The sequence below is a fragment of the Polypterus senegalus genome, chromosome 6 (genome assembly GCF_016835505.1).
Source record: "Polypterus senegalus isolate Bchr_013 chromosome 6, ASM1683550v1, whole genome shotgun sequence".
NCBI classification, from domain to species: Eukaryota; Metazoa; Chordata; class Cladistia; order Polypteriformes; family Polypteridae; genus Polypterus; species Polypterus senegalus.
The window spans coordinates 119,475,228-119,493,722 of record NC_053159.1 but is presented as its reverse complement, the minus strand read 5'-3'; the positions used below and the strand labels follow the sequence as shown (position 1 = coordinate 119,493,722).

The window sequence follows — 18,495 nt, the reverse complement described above, 5'->3', positions numbered from 1 at the left end:
GGGCCCAGGAAGTGAACCACTCAGATCTATTTCAGTGTTAAGTTCCTCAGTGTTTTCTTAGCTCACAACTTGCCTCTGCAAAATTAAAACCTGGATAGCACATAACTCTTTCAAATTAAACTGCAACAACACTAAAGCCATACTAACTGGCACTACAATTCATCTTATGAATGTGAGCTCCTGACTCACTATCAGACCAATTTTAAGGAGATTGGAGCTCTGAACCTCTAAACTTTCTTTTGTTTTCAGATGTTTCGCCAAACCTTTTACTCTTCATGTTGGTGGACAAAATTAAATTAAATGAGGGGTATCCCTGGTGACCCCAAGCTTCATTTTCTGTTCCTGCCCTTCATATCACAAGAGTCAGATACTTTCCAAAGGATTCTGTCTCTGGCAAGAAATCTTTATCCTTTAATTTTTTGACTAAGGATATATAACTTGTAACTGAAGAACTGGACCAACTGGGTAAGTGTCATCATCATTTTACTGTTACAAATGGGATTGCAAGAACCCACAAGAACACAGATCATGGCAGCCTCAAGAAGCATATTGCATAATAACAGGACAAGCTCAGATCATGGCGGCCTCAAAATGCATGTTGTATAGTAACTGGACGAGCTCAGATCATGGTATGTCTGCTGGTTGCCTTCCAGGCTCTCTTGAGGTACCACCCCAGTGAGAAAGAGAGCACTGTCGCCAACTTTATCACCTGCTTCTACCTCCAAAGCTCGGAGAAAACATCCACTGAGGGCAAATGACTGTGCCCCCCTCTGAAGGAGTTCCTGTAAAGCTGTGCCTCTCCAGAGGAAGGCGTCTGACTTGAACTTGAGCTAACCGCAAAGACGAAACTCCACAGACAGGAAAGGAATGCTCTGATGAGCAACTTTCTGTTTAAAGAGAGAAGCAGCTGCCTATGTTTTTAGCCTGTAGCATTACTGTGTGTGTTTTTATTTTGGAAATAAAAGAATTAAATGGGACAACCTGACTGGTGTCCCAACAATTAAAAAACAAAAAAAAAGAAAGTGAGTTCCTGTTGGTGATGATATTATCAGACCTTCTTCATTTGCCTTGTCTTATTATTGATAACGTTCTTTGTTACTCTACCCACATAAATCACATTAAGAAATTTTCAACTTCCGTCTTCTTTAGCATATTCCGTATTTGCACATTTTTCTTATTTTCTGTTGCTGAGGAATTTGTTCCTTTCATTGCATACTGCATTGGCTACTGGCAGTTGCCTCTTCTAGTCTGTTATCACAGACCCAGATGTTTTAAAACTGCTGCAAGAGCCCTTACACAGACCCGCAGCAGCGAGCACATAACGCCCATCCTTCTCCACCTTCACTGCCTCCTTGTGCCTTATAGGACTGAATATAAAATTCTTTTACTAACCTATGAAGCTTTAAGTGGCCTTGCACATTAGTAACCTCCTCCATCACCATGTTCCTGTCTTCCCACTAATGGTAATCTCTTTATGCCTCCAAGTAACCTGCGCTCTATGGGTGACAGAGCCTTTAGCTTTTGTAGTGTCCAGACTTTGAAATAACCTCTCCAAATTAATGAAGTCAGTAGAATCAATTCATTCATAAAAAAGAAAAGAAAAAAATAATTTTAAACTCTTGTTAAGGAAAGCATTTAACTTGCCCTGATATTCTGACCTGTCTTTCAGTTTACCCTCTCTGCCCAGGTGCTCAGGATGATTTGCTTGTGTATGACAAATTATGTTATTTGTTCAGGGTTTTCTTGTAATATTTTGCATTTTTATTCTCGTTTCGTGTCTCCTAAATCTAATTCAAAGCTGTGTTTTCTGGATTTATCCATATTTTGCGTTTCAAGTAAATATCACTTGTTGTATGTACCCTGTTATTTATTTTGAACTTCTGTATAGAGCCATGAGTATGGGAAAGTACCTAACTAAATACAACGTATTATTATTAAATATTATATGACTGTATTTGTCTTTTACGATTTGTTGATGTAATGTTTTAGTTTTGAATGTTAACAATTAAAAATAAAGCAAAAGAACTAAGTTAAAATACCGGAGATTACAGTTGGTTAGTTTATTGTACATCTATCCAAATTCTGTACTATTGCATTGGGTTCGCATAAAAAGTAGATCTGTGACATTTAACCCCGAGTTGTTCACCGGAAGTATTTCTCCGCAGCTCGGCGCCACAGTGCAGTCCAATCAGGACACTCGGATGGTGTCAGCGGGAAGGAGTAGGCAGATTAAATTTAACTTTTCGGCTGCGATTATGATATACCTTCTTATTGGAATGTAAACATAATGTTGAAAAGAGGAGCAACCCCTGCTTTTATGCTGCTGTTGTCATTGCTTGGGATCGTCGCCTGCGTATCCGCAGGTTCGTATTTTTATTTGGATCCAGCGAATTTTCAATCGGTATACATAAAAGTGTTGCAAAATGTTTTATGTAGAGATGTTCCTACTAATTTATGAAAATGTCAATTATAAAAAAATTTCGACCGCATGTCCAGTAAAAGTAAAGCAGGCAAGAATGGTGCAGTATCCGCCCATTCTGCGTTTCGCTCACGATCTAATTGTCGAAGTATCCGTTGTATCATCGGCCCTTCTGACTTAACGGTCTCGTTCCAGTAACACATTACTGTTATAACAAATTTTTGTTGTTTTCCCTAATAAGTAATAAATACATTTATTTACATGTCTGTGTTACGTTTTAACGACTGAGAGTTACTATGATGTAAACGGAGAAAAGGATTTAAACACACACATACTGTATATACTTAAACGTTTAATATTAGTGCATGCATTTAAAGTTAAGGGATATCACTCAATCGATTATTTAAGAGAAGGAAACTTGGCGTTACACAGTAATCTCATTAGAATTTTTAACCTTGGGGTTCAGGCACCAGTATAAAGGAAAGACTGAATTTTCGTAGTTTAGTGTTGTTGTCAAAGCAGAATTTCTTTAGTTTACTTGTATTATACACGCAGTACATATTCAACTTTATGAATTTGTAAAGTTATAATGCTTGGCTGTATGTATTCTTTAGTAGTTTAATGCTTATATTTTGTTAGTATGAAAGAGAAAAGTTTCCAAGAAAAATTATACAGTTGCAGTTTGCTGTTTTTTTTCTTGTATTAAAATGAACAGTTGAGAACAAATTTTAAGTGGCATTTGTGATTTGAATTGCAGTCACTTATCTTTAATTGTGACGGTATGGCCGGCCTGTACACTGGTACTGTGAGTGCTGTGCAGAGTGAGGGTAGAACCCCTGTGTTCTTCCCATTTGATTCTGTAGTTCATCGGGGTGTTTTCTTGCTTCTACTCTACTCAGTGCTTGAAATGACGATTTGTTGGGGAAGGTCATGTGGTCCAGCGGCTGTATGGCATTTGTTGGTGAAGAAAGATTCACTGATCTTGACTTTGCTGATGATGCTATGATTTTCGTAGATTCAATGGAGGCTCTGATTGGGGCTCTCGCGAGACTGAGCGAGGAGTCTGAGTGTTTGGGCTTACGAGTGTCCTGGTTAAAACCAAGATCTAGGCCTTTAATGACCTCTTGGGCACAGCCATCAGCAGTGTGTCTGTCTGCGGAGAGAGTGTAGACCTTGTCGAGAGGTTTACTTACCTCGGCAGTGACATTCATGTCTCTGCTGACTCATCCTATGAAGTCAGTAGACAGAATGGTAGATCGTGGGGGTGGGGGGTCATGGGGTCGCTGCAAAGGATTGTCTGGCATTCACGATATCTTTGCAAAAAGACGATGATCCAAGTCTTTAGAGTTGTGGTGCTTTCTGTCTTGTTATATGGTTGTGTGACATGGACACTACCCACAAAAACTGGACTACTTCAGTACTGTGTCTCTTCAGAGAACCCTTGGGTACCGTTGGTTTGACTTTGTGTTGAATGAGTGGTTACTCATGGACTCCCAAATGAGGCACAATACCTGCATTGTGAGGGTGTTTGTTACGGCACTACGGCCATGTGGCGCGATTCCCCGAGGGTGATCCAGCTCACCGGATCCTCATTGTTTAGGACCCCAGAGGCTGGACCAGGCCAAGGGGACACCCACATAATACCTGGTACAGCAGAGAAATGATCATTTCCAGGGGGCACTGGACCACGTTTCTGACTTGGAGGTTGCCAGCTGGGATCCTGAGCTACTTCACTGTGTGGTCGGTGCAGGAACATGCTGTACCAGTGCATGCTCCCCAACCTGACCTGACCTGCAGTTTTTTATATTGGTTGTTGTTTCTACATCCTTGTGTTTTTCTAAAATTACTTTATCCATTACAGGACTATACAGTAAACTCAAAGCAAAAATCAACTCTAAATATGGTGTTGGCCAATCACGTCATGAACACAACAGAGGAATTTAGCTTTACCTACACTTAAACTACTGTTGCAACTTATTTTCCTTACAATGTTAACATGCTTTACAACAGTAGTCATAATATTATAGGCCAAACAATCCTAGTACCCATGCATGAGTATAGAGAAAAAATAAAGTGCAGAAACTTGGGAGATAAAATATCAGAAAAGAACAAACACAAATTTGAAGTGGGGCATTTTAACCATAGTTGAAATTGACATTTTTTGAACTTCAGTTTGGTAGAGAAATGTTTAAGCAATATCTTCTTTACAATATCTTTCTGTTTTACTGGAAAATACATGTAATGGCACCTATGCACTTTTACTTATTTATTTTTTTCTCTGTATGCATTTTAATTGTTAACAGATATTGGCACCATAGTCCATTTGCCAGGGGGCACATTTAAAATGGGATGTGATGCAGCTGACGCTCAGGATGGTGAAGCACCAGTCAGGGAGGTAACAGTCCAGCCTTTTGCATTGGACAAATATCCTGTAACAAATGCAGAGTTCAGGTAAGTGGGACAGATTGATGCATTGTCTTTTATTTTTTGGTTAAATTATGCTAATTTTTTTTCCTAATCTGTGTATAAATCTTCTTTGACAGTACCTTTTATTATCCTTTCTTGTGAGTTGCTGAATCTTAATCAGAGTGGTTATGCAGTATTTACTCAAAATATGGAAGTTGAAATCTTCAGATATCATTTTGTATTTGTATGAAACTTCAAGTTTACATGTAGAATTTCAAAACAGCTGGATGTATTATGGAGTAATACTGTAGATGTGTATGATATGACAACATGTTTCTTCAGGCTTTTGATTATTATGGACACAAGGAATGTGTTTTTGGGATTGCACAGCTTTTGCTTCTGCTATGACTCCGATTCAGGGAGTGGAGTTTGAATCCTAGCTTGGCCACAGTCACTACAGAGTTTGCATGCCCTTGCTGTGTCTATGTTGGTTATATCTCAGTAATCTGTTTTCTCTCCTTGTTCCGTAAATTTCAAGGTTGGATTGATTGTCAACACTGAATTGTGTCAGTTTGAGTGCTGTGGGAATGTCTGTTGTGAAAGACTGACAGCCTATCTTGAGTTGTCCCAAATTTTGAGCTCAAAGTGTCTGGCATAGACTTCACCTCAGCGCTTTCTGGTAATGTAATGGCAGGGTCCAGGAAATGAATTGCTGGAATATGGGTTTAGTAATAGATTCAATAAGAGCTTTACATCAATAATTGCTGCTCTGGAAAAAGTGGAATATTTAAAAATGTAATCTGTGTTAAAATATATTAGGTCTACTGCACATAGGTGGGCCTTCAGGATTCCAAAGCATTTTTGCACTAATTTGGATGCAGAGCAGTGATTTGTCAGTCTTTCTTCTTCTGGAAAACTGTTATTAGTAATATGTACAATCCACACTGTCAAATGCAAATAACTATTCATTTGATTAGGATATTTGGTTTTATATAACCTAATGTATGGCACAAAAATACAATGGCAATGTTCTTAAAAGGTGTATGGAATGATGAACACTGTCATCTGATTTGTACTTGGTGGGACAAATTTCTTTCATAAAGAGAAAATACGCAGCATTGGTGTAATCATGCAAATAAGAAACTGAAATTTGAAGTGATATTTTTGCTTTCAACTAATCAGTTTTTAATATGGAAAAATAGCTTTACAATATATATAACAAATTAGAAGAAAAAATTGGTAAGCAGGATAGCTGCCAGTTTTATATAAAGGCAGAAATAAATGTGTAGATTTGCGAAGGTCAGGTCAAACCATGAAAAGAGTAGAACACATTAAAAGAAGTATTAGAAGAAAAGATAAAGTTGACACTTGATTTACCATTCCTCTGCTCCTTGTTATGCGCAACAAAAACATAATGCACAATTTATTGCATGTATTATGTTGAAAGACATTGATTTAGAGGTGTTAATGTGGCCTACAGTACAACACAGGAGAACAGAGTAGTCTTTCTCCCACTGGATGTAGCAGGAACCCCAGAGAGTTGTTTGCTGAGCTGCAGTAGATTTTTTGAGGGGGCATATTTTCTAGGAGCTTTGAACTGTTAAAGGAAAAAAACATTATATATAATCAATTTAAGTTTTCATGTCACCAAGAAGACAGTACCGTATCAGTGGCTTATGTCAGTTTGGGAAAATCCAGACTGTAGCTATCTTACCCTTAAGAGTGATTCAAATGTCAGCCCTCAGAGAATCAGTGAGCTCATAATTAGCTACTGCAGCGAGTAACTTATTGGTGGGTGAAAAGGTGTCCAGCAAAATGGATAGAAAAAGACTATTACAAGACTTTTTTGAGGGAAATTAAAAAATAATTAATTTTAGCCACATCTTCACATAGTAAATGGTTTAAACCGAATGCTTTTATAACAAAGTATATTTAATTAATCTTAACAGGCACATACGTAATTTAACCTAACATTCTGCAGCCATGCTTAATTCAGTTCATTGTTGCAGTGAGTCAAAATGCAATTGCTGCGGCATTGGGTGTAAGGTAGGAATTAGTCCTGGACTGGGTGCCAGTGTGGCCCAATCACATATGCACACCCCCATACTGGGAAAATTTATAATCACAAATCAACTTAACACTTAGAAGCATCTTTGAGATGTGACAGTAAACCAATACATACACTGGGAGAACAAGAAATATGCACACAGAAAACAAATGGGTGTGAGACAAACCCAGGACCTTAAAACTGTTAAATTATAGCACTAACCACTGGGCCATCTGGATGCCTACAGTATATATCATTTATTTTTTTCATTCACTATGTTTAATTGGTTTAATGTATCTATTTAATAAGACCTCTGCCACAACATTGGAAATGTATCTACTATCCCTGCTACTTTGGATACTTTGTGGACTTTGGCAAGCACTTTGTGTTTTTAAATAAACTTAAGGAGATCCGGCCCCTATTTGCTTCGCTTGCCCACCCCTGTCTTTGGTTTCCCGGATATACAATTTAAAGAGATTGTTATTTTCATGGGAATTGTACATATGCATTATTTTCACTTTTACTTTAAAACTTTTGTAAAAACAATACTGTACTTCTCCTTTATTTCTGGCCCTGGGTGTGGTCAAATCTCCTTCTCGATTGACATATAATACTGCCCACGTTGTAAAGGTGGGGGCGGCTGAACGCATGCTAACGAGAAGCGGTTGGATCATCTGCTGGCTTGTTGCTGCTGTTGCTGGCGAGCTGTGTATTCTGCTTGTCATGCTGCACATTGATCATTTAAAATCCTGTACAACAGCTGTTCTTTTTCCACTTCATGTCTCTGCTGCTTGCGTTGTAAACGGGAGGGTGGGTGGTTGGCGTTGGGGGGGATTTGGGTTGGCTGAATGCATGCTAACGAGTAGCAGTCAGATCATCTGCTGGCTTGCTGCTGCTGGCGAGCTGCATGTTCTGCTTGTTGTTGTTTTAAGAGCTGGGAGCACATGAAGCGTGTCTGCCAAAAGCATTCCAACAACTGCTAGGTTATATCTCAGTGAACTTGTTTTAAATGTTGTCTCACTATCTTGCCTCGCATAACATTAAAATGTCTCTTGTAGGATGTCAAATTGTCTTCCAAGAAGATCAGGTCTCGTCTCCTTAGTCTTCCTTCCAAGATTTTTTTTTATTATAGAGAGAAAGATTGATAACAATCATTTAAAACAAGCTACTAAAAACAGCTGCAATGCTTTAACAATATTTTTGTTTTAACACACCTGTGAATGTACACCTGCTGCTGCCTCAGTCTGGAAATTTCATCAGTGATGTTACTGGGATCATCGAGTGTTTCAGGTCTTTCAACATCATACCCTGTCCTCCAGGTGATTCCCACCAGGGTTGATCAGGCCCTAGCATGTGTCCAGACAGCTAGCTTCTCTGACCCCATGCATGTTGTTTTCTGAGCCATAGCCATCTTGAGGCTCTCTCTGCCACTTCGATGGTACTGCGGATGGCTCTTCTCTTCCTCTCTGCTATAATGCCCATACTGCTAAAGGCTCTGACCAAAGAAGAGGCCACAAATCCCCTGTATCCGACCTCCACTGGGAGACACCTAGCTCTCCATCCTGACAGCTGACACATGCTGACCAGTTCTGCATACGTGGAGAGCTTCCTTTTGAAGGATTTGTTCAAACAATCTTCCCATGGGACTTTTAGTTCCAGAAGAATGACTTGTTTGGTGAATTCACACACCAGGACTATGTCTGGTCTCAGGGATGTGGCTGTAGTGTGGCTGGAGAACTTCAGCTGCCCTCTGAGGTCCACCAATAACTGCTAATTACTTGCTAATGCCAGAATGCCTGCAGATGATGATCTTTTGGTGGGATTTTAGGTGAGCTGCTTACAAAGGTGATAGTCTTCTTGAAGGGTTGACACCACTTTACCCACTCAATTTCTGTGCTGATTGTTTCAGTGATGGTCTTCAGGACCTGATTGTGTCTGCATTGATACCTTCCCTCTCCAGGTGTCCTTGTACAGCTGCTGAGGATGTGTTCTAAGGTTCCTCACTTGGAACACAGTGGGTATGCTGGTGACTCTGCTATGGCATGTGTGTGTAGATTTGACGGGCTTGGTAGCATGTCATATACTGCCTAGATTAGAAAACTAATACGGGGATCATCAGCTTTCTAGAGCTCAGATCAACTCACTCTCCTGTCAACCACATTTTCCCATCTCAACCAAGCTCCCTTCTGCTTCATTCTCACAGCCTTGCAGGATCTCATCTCCTCCACTGCTACTGTCACTTCTTCCTGCATTAGGTGGTGTCCATCCTTCCCTCTGGTGGTATCTGATTGGGAAGTTGGAAAGGATCCTAATCTGGCTTGATCTCGCTTGCTGTGACGTAGCCTTGCTTCTACTTCCTGAACCTTATACTCTCCCCTCCACTTCCTGTCAGTCCTCACTTGGATCCCTGCATTGGCCACCATCAGATTACTTGAGTCTCTGTACTATATCACTTCTCTGGCTCTTGAAACTTTAAATTATCCCTCCAAGCATCTGAAGGGCAGTTGCAGTTTGTTGTTGCCATAGAATTAGATGCTCCTTGGGCTCTTTGGTAGCCCCAACCATCTCCTGAAGTGGCTGCTGACCTTTCTTTCCAAGGTCTCAACAATTGAGAATGGGACCTTGTAGAAAATGAAGGGACCACAGGATTCTAAGTAGAATGCCATGCTGATATATCCAGGCTTTGAACTTCCCTGGTATGCCAGACTTGTCCACAGCTTTCAGGCAGCCATCCAGTTCAGTACGAGTTTACTGGATGGATGCTTTGTCCCTCAGTGAGCTGTTAAAAACTTTGCCCAAGCTCATGACTGGTTTCTTTGTGATGGTTGAGATGGCTGTGCCTGTGATGGTAAACCAGAACTTGTCCCCCACCTTGCCCTTTCTCAGCACCGTGGATCTTGATTTGGCCTAGTTTGAAACACCTCGTAGCTCAGTCCACCAGCTTTTCCAGTCCCTTCAGAATCCACCAGCCACCTAGGACCTATTTTGTGATGATTGTTAGGTCATCCATGAATACCCAAATAGGTGATTGCCTTTGAGCGGATTTCATTCTGGGCCCTCTGCACTTTGGTTCAGCAGACTGGGTGAGAATGTTCATGGCTAGGAAAAATAGCATCACAGAGATTGTACACCCTGTATTGATGCCATTCTCTAGCTTGTGCCAGCTTGATGTTATTGCTCCTGAAGAGACCATCATCCAGAAATTGTTATAATAATCCGCAAGGAGTTATCGAATCCTGCTGGGGACATGATGTTTTGTCAGCATAAGCTGCACAAGAATATGGGAAATGGTGCCATAAGCATTCACGAAGTCGAGCCACAACACAGCCAATCTCTGGCCTCCCTGATGAGTTGTGTCACCACATGTGCGTTCCAGACAGCCTGGCATCCCTAAAATGCCACCCTTCTCCAATGATGTATTGATATAGGTGTTCTTTGTTAGGCAGGTGCACAATATCTTGTAAACAGTGCTCAAGATGATCTTTGCCTCGACACACAGCGGGGAGATGATGCAGAACTGTTCAGCTGCTTTCTATTGATTTGGGATCTTTCCTGTTCTCCAGAAGACCCACAGAATTTTCCACAGACGTAACAGGAGTTTGGGACAATTATTGTACACTTTGTATGACGTGCCACTTGGTCCTGAAGCAGAGTTTGCCCTTGCTTCACGGACAACCTCCCTAACTTCTTTCAGCTGCATCTCTGACAAGTCAAAGTGCACTTCCAGTTTGGGGGTCTATTAAGATGTTGCACTCTTCCAACTACTGCTCTCTTTCTAGGTTGCTGTATGTCTGCCTCAGATGTTGATTTATTTCTTTCTGCAAGCAGACCAGCTTCCCACTCCACTTTTGTCCTAGCAGGTCCTTGATGAACTTGAAGGGATTTGGCGATAAAGGCTACGTGTTTTTGGGCCCTTTCGAACCATCATCTTTGATACCACTTGGCCCAATGGAGGACCCTATTCTTCTTGCAAAGTATGCGCATCAGCTGGGCCAAGCCAATGAGCTCCTCCTGCCCTGCCTCTTTGTACTAGATCTTCAGTACCTTCATCTCCTGCCTGATGATGTATATCCTCCCTGCTCTATGATTTTTTTTATGTAGGGTGTCCTGGAGACTTTCTTCTCCTCCACTCCAAACCACTCCATAGCTATGCTGACAATAATCGTGGTCATGGCTTGTAGCTTCCCATCGGCCCTTCCCTTCACTGTTGCCTCCAGAATTTTGTTTACATCGTTATCAAACTGTTACCACAGTTTTGTCATGTTTATAAATGGTAACATCAGTGTTTAACTAAACTTAGATTTTTATACTGCCTTTCTACCACTTGTCATTGAGATGTTGGAAATTATTATAAATGGTTAGGGAATGGATATGACAGAATATGAAAGTCAGGATAAAGTAACACGATGGCTTTGACTTAAAGGCAGGGTCAACACGCTTAGTGTTATTTTGGCAATTTGTTTTAAACTGTATTGGAGATGTAAGACACTAGAGCTTCCCACTCAACACACTAAAATGCTACAGAAGTATGCTTTATTTTGTTTGCCTTTTCAACATTTTGTTAAAAATTTCAGCATTTAGTCTTCACATGTCTTTATTGGGTTGACTGCATTTTTGACAATTCAATTGCCCAGTCATCTGCAAATGTACAACATTGATATTGCAGAAGCTGTAGAGAAAACTGATTCAGTGTTCTGCAAGAAATAAGGTAAAAGAGTCCTTAAAGGTGCTAAATGAAATGAAATGGGGTAGGGTCATCCAACTTGATTAACTGGCAATACATCTGTGATTTGTTACAGGCTCAACCATTATTTTGTCTTGTCTTCAAATTTTGTATTTCTATAGCCATTAGTAATATAAAGAACTCTCCACTATTTCCTTTAGTAAATCTTGTGTGGTTTATATATACAATATGTTACTTGCTTCATCACTATGACGTTTTTGTGAAATATTTTAATTTACTAATAAAATATAATCCATTCTTGTTTTATGTTTGAACTTTTGCAGAGAATTTGTCAGGGCGCAAAAATACCGAACTGAAGCAGAAACATTTGGGTGGAGTTTTGTTTTCCAGGATTTTGTGTCTAATGAATTAAAAAACAAAGTGACTGAAACCATAGAGGTTAGTTTATTTATATGACTTAATACGGTTGACTTCAGTGCCAGATATACTGTAGTCTATCATGCTACTTGTGGCAATTTTAGCTCTTCCTTTTCACGCACCCTTAAAATGTTCTGTTTGTTGTTTTGGACTGAATGTGGGTTAAAGCTGACTTTTATGTTAACCTATAATAAGTATACACTACATGATATCTGTTGGTAGTCAAAAAGACTGGAATTAGAAATTGCTTATTCTGTACCCTGTTTTTCCATTATATGTTTGTTTTTAATACTTCAGTCTTGCATATAAATACACCAAATATCAAAATAATTAAACATGTCAGAAAAGTTTACTTGCTTGTTACTACATTTACACATCATATTCTTCATATTTATATGGTGGAATAATATCTTTGTTTTTAGTCTGCACCCTGGTGGCTTCCTGTGGAAAAGGCATTTTGGAGACAGGTAATGTGTGTTTTTCTGCTCTTTGGGTGATCATTGGTAAATATGATATTTCTAATGAATCTGGCTATAAGTTGTTAAATAATCAATATAAGCCCTATAATTGTTTTGAATGTTTGTTTACTGTATCTTAAGAACTCTTTGTCTGATGCAAAGTATAGTTGTTTTTTTTCCATACCTGTTTAAATTCACATTGACTATGTCTAAGAACATAATTTGTCATTTTTATTTTATTATAATTTTTAGCCTTGGGGTCCAGGCTCCAGTATAAAGGAAAGACTGAATTTTCCTGTGGTTCAGGTGAGCTGGAATGATGCCCAGGCTTATTGTAAATGGAGACAAAAGAGGCTTCCAACTGAAGAGGAATGGGAATTTGCTGCTCGGGGTGGCTTAGAAGGTGAACCTCCAATTTAATTAACTGTTTTTTTACACACCCACATTTTGATTTCTTTGCAGTACTGCAATTAGTTTATAGTTGTGCTTAAATTGGGGTCTCAGCCTAGTCAATGCCAGTTCAGTGTTCCTGCAGAGAGACTCAGGTTTTGCATAATTCTTTTATTTTATTTTTTTTTCTGGTTTTGCTTAACCATGTTCTTGGTTTGATTTGGCTCCTGACCATATTTTCTTGTACGGAAACTCTTAGAATGATACATTAATTTTAACTTAAATTAACAAGTTAAATATATTTTTAGGACTGTTTCAAAATCAAGTACCGCTGAATTCTTTATGCTCTCAAATGCTCCCTTCCCCACATCTACCAAGGTGTTAAATGTAGGTGCTAATAAGGATGCAATGTATGATGGAGCCACTGTTCTTACAGTAGACATACTGCACTTCACTACTCTGATTTCTTCCCTCGCCTATGTTAAAACCTCTTTTCTATGTCTCACGCTCACTTTCTCCTCTGTCCCTGTGTACATAAATCTTTACTTCATTCAACATCAGTTATTTTACTTATTGGGAGAATCAAGTTTACAGAAACTGGAAAGCAGTTTACTATAAACTTTTTTAAAAGTATGTTATTTTATATATAGACCACTGAAGAAGAAGAAGATTTTTTTTTATTTGTTACATATTAAAGCTGTAAAATAACAATGACAATAGTACAAGATTCTAAAGGGCTTCCTTTACATGTGCTACCCTCTGTGCTTAATGAAGTCTTACTGTATTTACTAGGCCGTATTTACCCATGGGGAAACAAGTTTCTGGCCAAACGCTGTAACCTCTGGCAGGTCTGTATGAATATTTATACTTTATACTATTCAGTGTTTTGGAGAAATGTTTAGGTCTCAGAAAAAGTATGGCTCATGTTGTGTACTTTATACCAAAATAAATTGTCTTGTCATTAGTTGGGAGAAAGATATTAGCTGCCAACAGTTTCTAATGATATATTTATACTTCTGTATATATCCTTAATCCTTTCAAAGTATAGTGTTGATTGTGTCTTATTGTTCATTAATTAATTTTGCATTATTTACTTGATTATTACAGATGGCACATAAAAGTAGTGGTCTTATATAACATATAAAAAAAAGGTATATTTTCAATTTTTAGGGCACATTCCCAGAAAAAGACACATCAGAAGATGGCTATCATGGAGTTTCTCCAGTGACAGCCTTTCCATCCCAGAATAACTATGGTATGTTTTGTGCAAAGTTTATTTAAAAGCTAATATATCTTTATAATTTTAATTTGAAACAGATGATTTTTTTTGGATAATAACTTGTATTACACCCTTTGAACTGGCACCTTGTCCAGAGTCTGTTCCTGCCTTGCACCCTATAAGTTCCAGCCCCCCCCGCAACTCTATAATTCAAGATTATCTCAACTCAACTCAATAATTTAAGATTATCTTTCTGACTTAAACCATGGTTATTGATTATTTTTTTTTTGGGAGTAGATGCTTTCTATTGTAAAAGGTGGAGGATAGTGGTCTTTAATAATGTATACAGTTTTAGAATAAGTACTGAAAGCTTAACATAGTATGCTAGAAATGCAATGAAAACATTTTTCAATAATCCTTCCTCAATTTGCTGTACTTTGTTGAACAAGTGACAGAGCACAGAACATCAACAACCAACTATGTGCTTTTTTTGGCTAAATAAACAGCAAACGTTTCTACAAAGAAAGATTTCTGGGTTTCTATACATAAAGATGTGAGAGAGTAACTGTAAGATATAGCATCATTAGCTGTTAAATAGTTTACAATCATTAGTTAACTAATGTAAATTCTGGTGGCCCTGGAAGAATTGTCCAATATTCAGATTAAAGATTATATTTGTAAATTCCTTACCTTTTATACTTCTTTCATTTTTAGTCCACAAAGCTAATATTTTTTCTTTGTTTTTGATAAATATACTGCAAGTAAATACAGTTGCTTGCAAAACATGTACTAGATACATATCATCTAACTCTTGAAATTATCTGCTTTTTTTAATCATAAAATGTTTTGATTTCACTTAATATTTTATGGTTTTCAATATAATTGTGTAGGCTTCATAAATAAGAGTATTTATCCCTTTGCACAACTTTTTAAGTTAATTTTAACCTCCTCCAGGTTTCTTTGATATGCTTGGGAATACTTGGGAGTGGACAGATACTGTGTATAAGTCTGCAGGTCAGCTGTCCAACCGTAGCCCTCAGAAAATGTATGTCTTACGTGGAGCTTCTTGGATCGACAGTGTTGATGGGTCAGCCAATCATAAAGCCCGTGTTACCACCAGGTTTGTATTCGGAGACTATTGCTGTCTTAACTTTTACATTTCCTCACTTTGTTTTAAAATTTGAACTTGCTTGTATTTGCTCAGTTTGTTAACTTTTAGTTTTGAATATTATGAGTAAGTTGAAATCTGTAGAGTGCATGATTCTCTGGCCCCCAATGCTGATGCTCTTGATTCTCCATTATGAACACTACAAATGAGTGTTCTGGGAAAAAAATTCATTATTTCTGTTTTTCTTTCCTCAAGTACATTTTTTTTTTCTATAATCAGACTAGTTGTTAAAATATATAGCGGGCTGGATAATGAATGAATGAATATTATGAGTAAGTGCAGTCCATGGTGATTAAAATGTTTCTTTTGGTTTTACAGAATGGGAAATACACCAGATTCTGCCTCTGATAATCTAGGTTTCCGTTGTGCTGTCTCTACTAAAATGAAAAATCAAAAAAGTAATAGCAGGACAGAGCTATAACTACTTGGTTTTACTAAGACGGAGAGTAAACCAGATTATTCCTCTGATAATCTGGGATTCCATTGTATTGCCAACACTGGAATGAAGAAATAAAAACAAAAGGATTCAGCTTTGAGTATTTGATTAATGCAAAGCGACTTTGCTTTATTTGTAGTCGGTAACTTCAAAGGATATAGTGAAAGTGGGAAAAATATATTAGAATGCTTACAAGGTAAGTCATCTTTTTCAGAATAGCAGTCCAACTCAATGAAGAGGACACTTGTGTATGTTTGATTTCTTTTAACATTACCTAGTTACTTACTTATTTACTTACTTTTTTGGAGACCGAGTACAAAATCATCTATTAACATTGTATTTTGGCAGATTACTTTGGCCTTCATAATTAGCTGACATTAAAGTCTCAGGTTCCTGTTTGCCTCATATTCTACTTGACAGTATATTAAATGTTATTTTAATTCATGTGTACATTTTGATTAGTTCATTAATGTTGACAGTTTATGTGATAAATATTCAGACATAGTGGTCAATTCAGGTTTGCTCTTTAATTGAATTGCATGCATGTTATACAACAACAGCTTAAATTTGATTTAAAATTATAAACAGTCCATTGTAAGACAGTTATCTCTGAGGGTGAAATTAAATCATGCATAAATGCTCATTGATTGATCAGAAAGCAACCTTCAAAGCAACTGACTTCAGTGTAAACAATGTACGATATATACTTGAAATCCTCCAGTCTAGTTTGTCTAAATAGGCTATATAACCTAGTCTTTGTCTGACAGTGCTAGTGGTGTTTACTTTTTTAGCCCCTTCCAAAAGATGTTTCTGAGGCCACATTATATCCCTTTTTGGGTTCTGTTTTTACTTTCCATGAAGAAAGTCTGTCTCCCCATTTAGCACTGTTCTGCATTTTCAGGGACTTATCGGGTTTTATACAGTATTACACATTATAAGAAAAGTGGAAACATGTAGCCAATGCTTTTCTTTGGTTGCTTTTAGGTCTTCAGAATGCTCATTTACCCGATAAACCAATTTTGATTGTTTACCTAATTAGACTTAGTTTTGCATATTACCAGCAGAAAATGTGGGATATTAACTGCAGCTGCCTAGGCAGTGAAGTCTTTACATTATCCGAGGGCAAATCATAGGACTGTTGAATACAAAAAGCTCACATGGCTACCATGTATTGTATTTTCAGTAATGAACAATATAAAATGTCAAAATTTACCAGTTTTATTTTCTTTTGATGTTGAAAAGCGAATAAATATTAAAAGTAAACTGGAAGATCTGTGTATTCTTTTCTATTGATAGGAGAGAATAACACTTATTGTTTAATATAGTTTGTAGCCTTTTGATACAAAGGGGGCATTGTTTTAGGTTTCCTCACTGATGAATGTGCACAAAAGTATTCACAATACAATATTTTTGTTTAAAATACACATTTTTAACATCCCTCTTAAACTAAAATTTTAGGTACCTGTAAACCATATCCACTGTACATAAAAAATAATCTCTGGTATAATCACAAGCTTATGACTTGCAGTAAATAATATTTCCAGTAATTTCTTTGCTGATTTTCACCCATTTCTTTTTTACCAGTACTATTAATATTTTCTGGTGTCTAAAAATACATTTCTACACAAGTATACTGTTTGAGCAGCTAACCGTATCTACAGAACAGCTTTGTAATCTGTAGAGTGCATGATTCTCTGGCCCCCAATGCTGATGCTCTTGTTTCTCCATTATGAACACTACAAATGAGTGTTCTGGGAAAAATTCATTATTTCTGTTTTTTTTCTACTAATCAGACTAGTTGTTAAAATTTAAGCAAGTCTTAAGCTTCTCCTGTCAGGGACAATAATATAGTTTTTGGTGTGTTTTCAAACAAGGCTGCTCTGTTTTGTGCCTGTCCTTTCTTCACCCAATGTCCATAAATTCTGAAAGCGCAGGCATCAATCATCTTACGAATTGTCTTCATTGCATAGGGATCTCTCATTACAATCTCCTTAGTGACTGGCTTCACTCGTCGGTAGTGGTAGTATATTTTCACAGATGCAAGTACAGTTGTACAGATAACCTAAAAGCAGAGAAGATATGATCAGTTGTATGCTAAAATGTTAACATCTAAGAACTCATGGCTGCTGTTATTTTGCGTGTTCATAACAATCTTTTGCATGTGACAGATATCAGTAAGTTTAGCAGTGTACAGTCTAGGATCCTTTTAGTAAATGAGCAAATTTAGCTCACATATAAACCAGTTTTGTGGATTGACTCTTTGAAGAAAAATATCTGCCTTTTATTCTGATGTCTGTATATGGCTCTCTACTTTTCCTTCCAAATCCTAAAGATTTGAATGCTAGGATAACTGGCGCCTCTAATTTAGCCCATTGTGAGTTACTGTGTCTGTCTATGTGTATTAATGCATACAACTTCCTAAACAATTTAATTCTTTAAAAAGTTGAGAGCACATGTGCATTAATGAGACCACATCTAGGGTAACCTGCACATCTTTTGTCACTATCAAAAAAAATGCACCACACGTTTGAAGAGTAACCTATGTATATAATGTAATAAGGTGTCTACTTTCAAAGGTTATCAGGGTTAATTCTTAGTAAACCACATACTTGTGACACAAGTCAGAAGTTCATTCACGATGGAATCCAGGAAGCATGCATTCACACAAAGAGTTTTGAGAGTTGAAACGGAAACCTTGAAAACCTTGAAAAATTATTGTAATGAAATATCGGGACAACTTGGCTGTTAACTGACCCAACAAGGTCGACAGGCCAAATGACATCTGTTGCTTAAGCCTCTTAACCCCTGTTAATATACCCAAGTCTCCTATGTGTTTTAAAGTCAGATATCA

General features: G+C 37.8%; 2 protein-coding genes across 3 annotated transcripts in view; one reads left to right on the top strand and one right to left on the bottom strand.

Annotated features, from left to right (window-relative positions):
* The first annotated feature begins 2,163 nt into the window (after window positions 1–2,163).
* sumf2 (sulfatase modifying factor 2) lies at window positions 2,164–15,737 on the top strand. Its single transcript, XM_039756978.1, has 9 exons — window positions 2,164–2,363; window positions 4,723–4,870; window positions 11,880–11,994; window positions 12,396–12,440; window positions 12,684–12,834; window positions 13,614–13,669; window positions 13,992–14,076; window positions 14,995–15,160; window positions 15,527–15,737. Exons 1-9 carry the CDS (start codon window positions 2,288–2,290, stop codon window positions 15,627–15,629), a joined length of 945 nt encoding a protein of 314 aa, XP_039612912.1. The 5' UTR covers window positions 2,164–2,287; the 3' UTR covers window positions 15,630–15,737.
* A 419-nt stretch (window positions 15,738–16,156) lies between these two features.
* Window positions 16,157–18,495, bottom strand: part of phkg1b (phosphorylase kinase, gamma 1b (muscle)) — a 28,437-nt gene continuing 26,098 nt past the window's right edge. For both annotated transcript variants that reach the window (XM_039756976.1, XM_039756977.1), the window contains exon 10: window positions 16,157–17,706. In XM_039756976.1, coding sequence (XP_039612910.1) covers window positions 17,464–17,706 — 243 coding nt within the window. In that variant the 3' untranslated portion in view covers window positions 16,157–17,463. The remainder of the gene's footprint in view (window positions 17,707–18,495) is intronic.

Excerpts from the sequence above, each read along its gene's own strand:
- sumf2 (XM_039756978.1), top strand. The coding sequence starts at position 2,288 with ATGTTGAAAAGAGGAGCAACCCCTGCTTTTATGCTGCTGTTGTCATTG. Across the intron at positions 2,364-4,722 it reads CGTCGCCTGCGTATCCGCAG|ATATTGGCACCATAGTCCAT; the intron begins GTTCGTATTTTT and ends AATTGTTAACAG. Across the intron at positions 4,871-11,879 it reads GTAACAAATGCAGAGTTCAG|AGAATTTGTCAGGGCGCAAA; the intron begins GTAAGTGGGACA and ends GAACTTTTGCAG.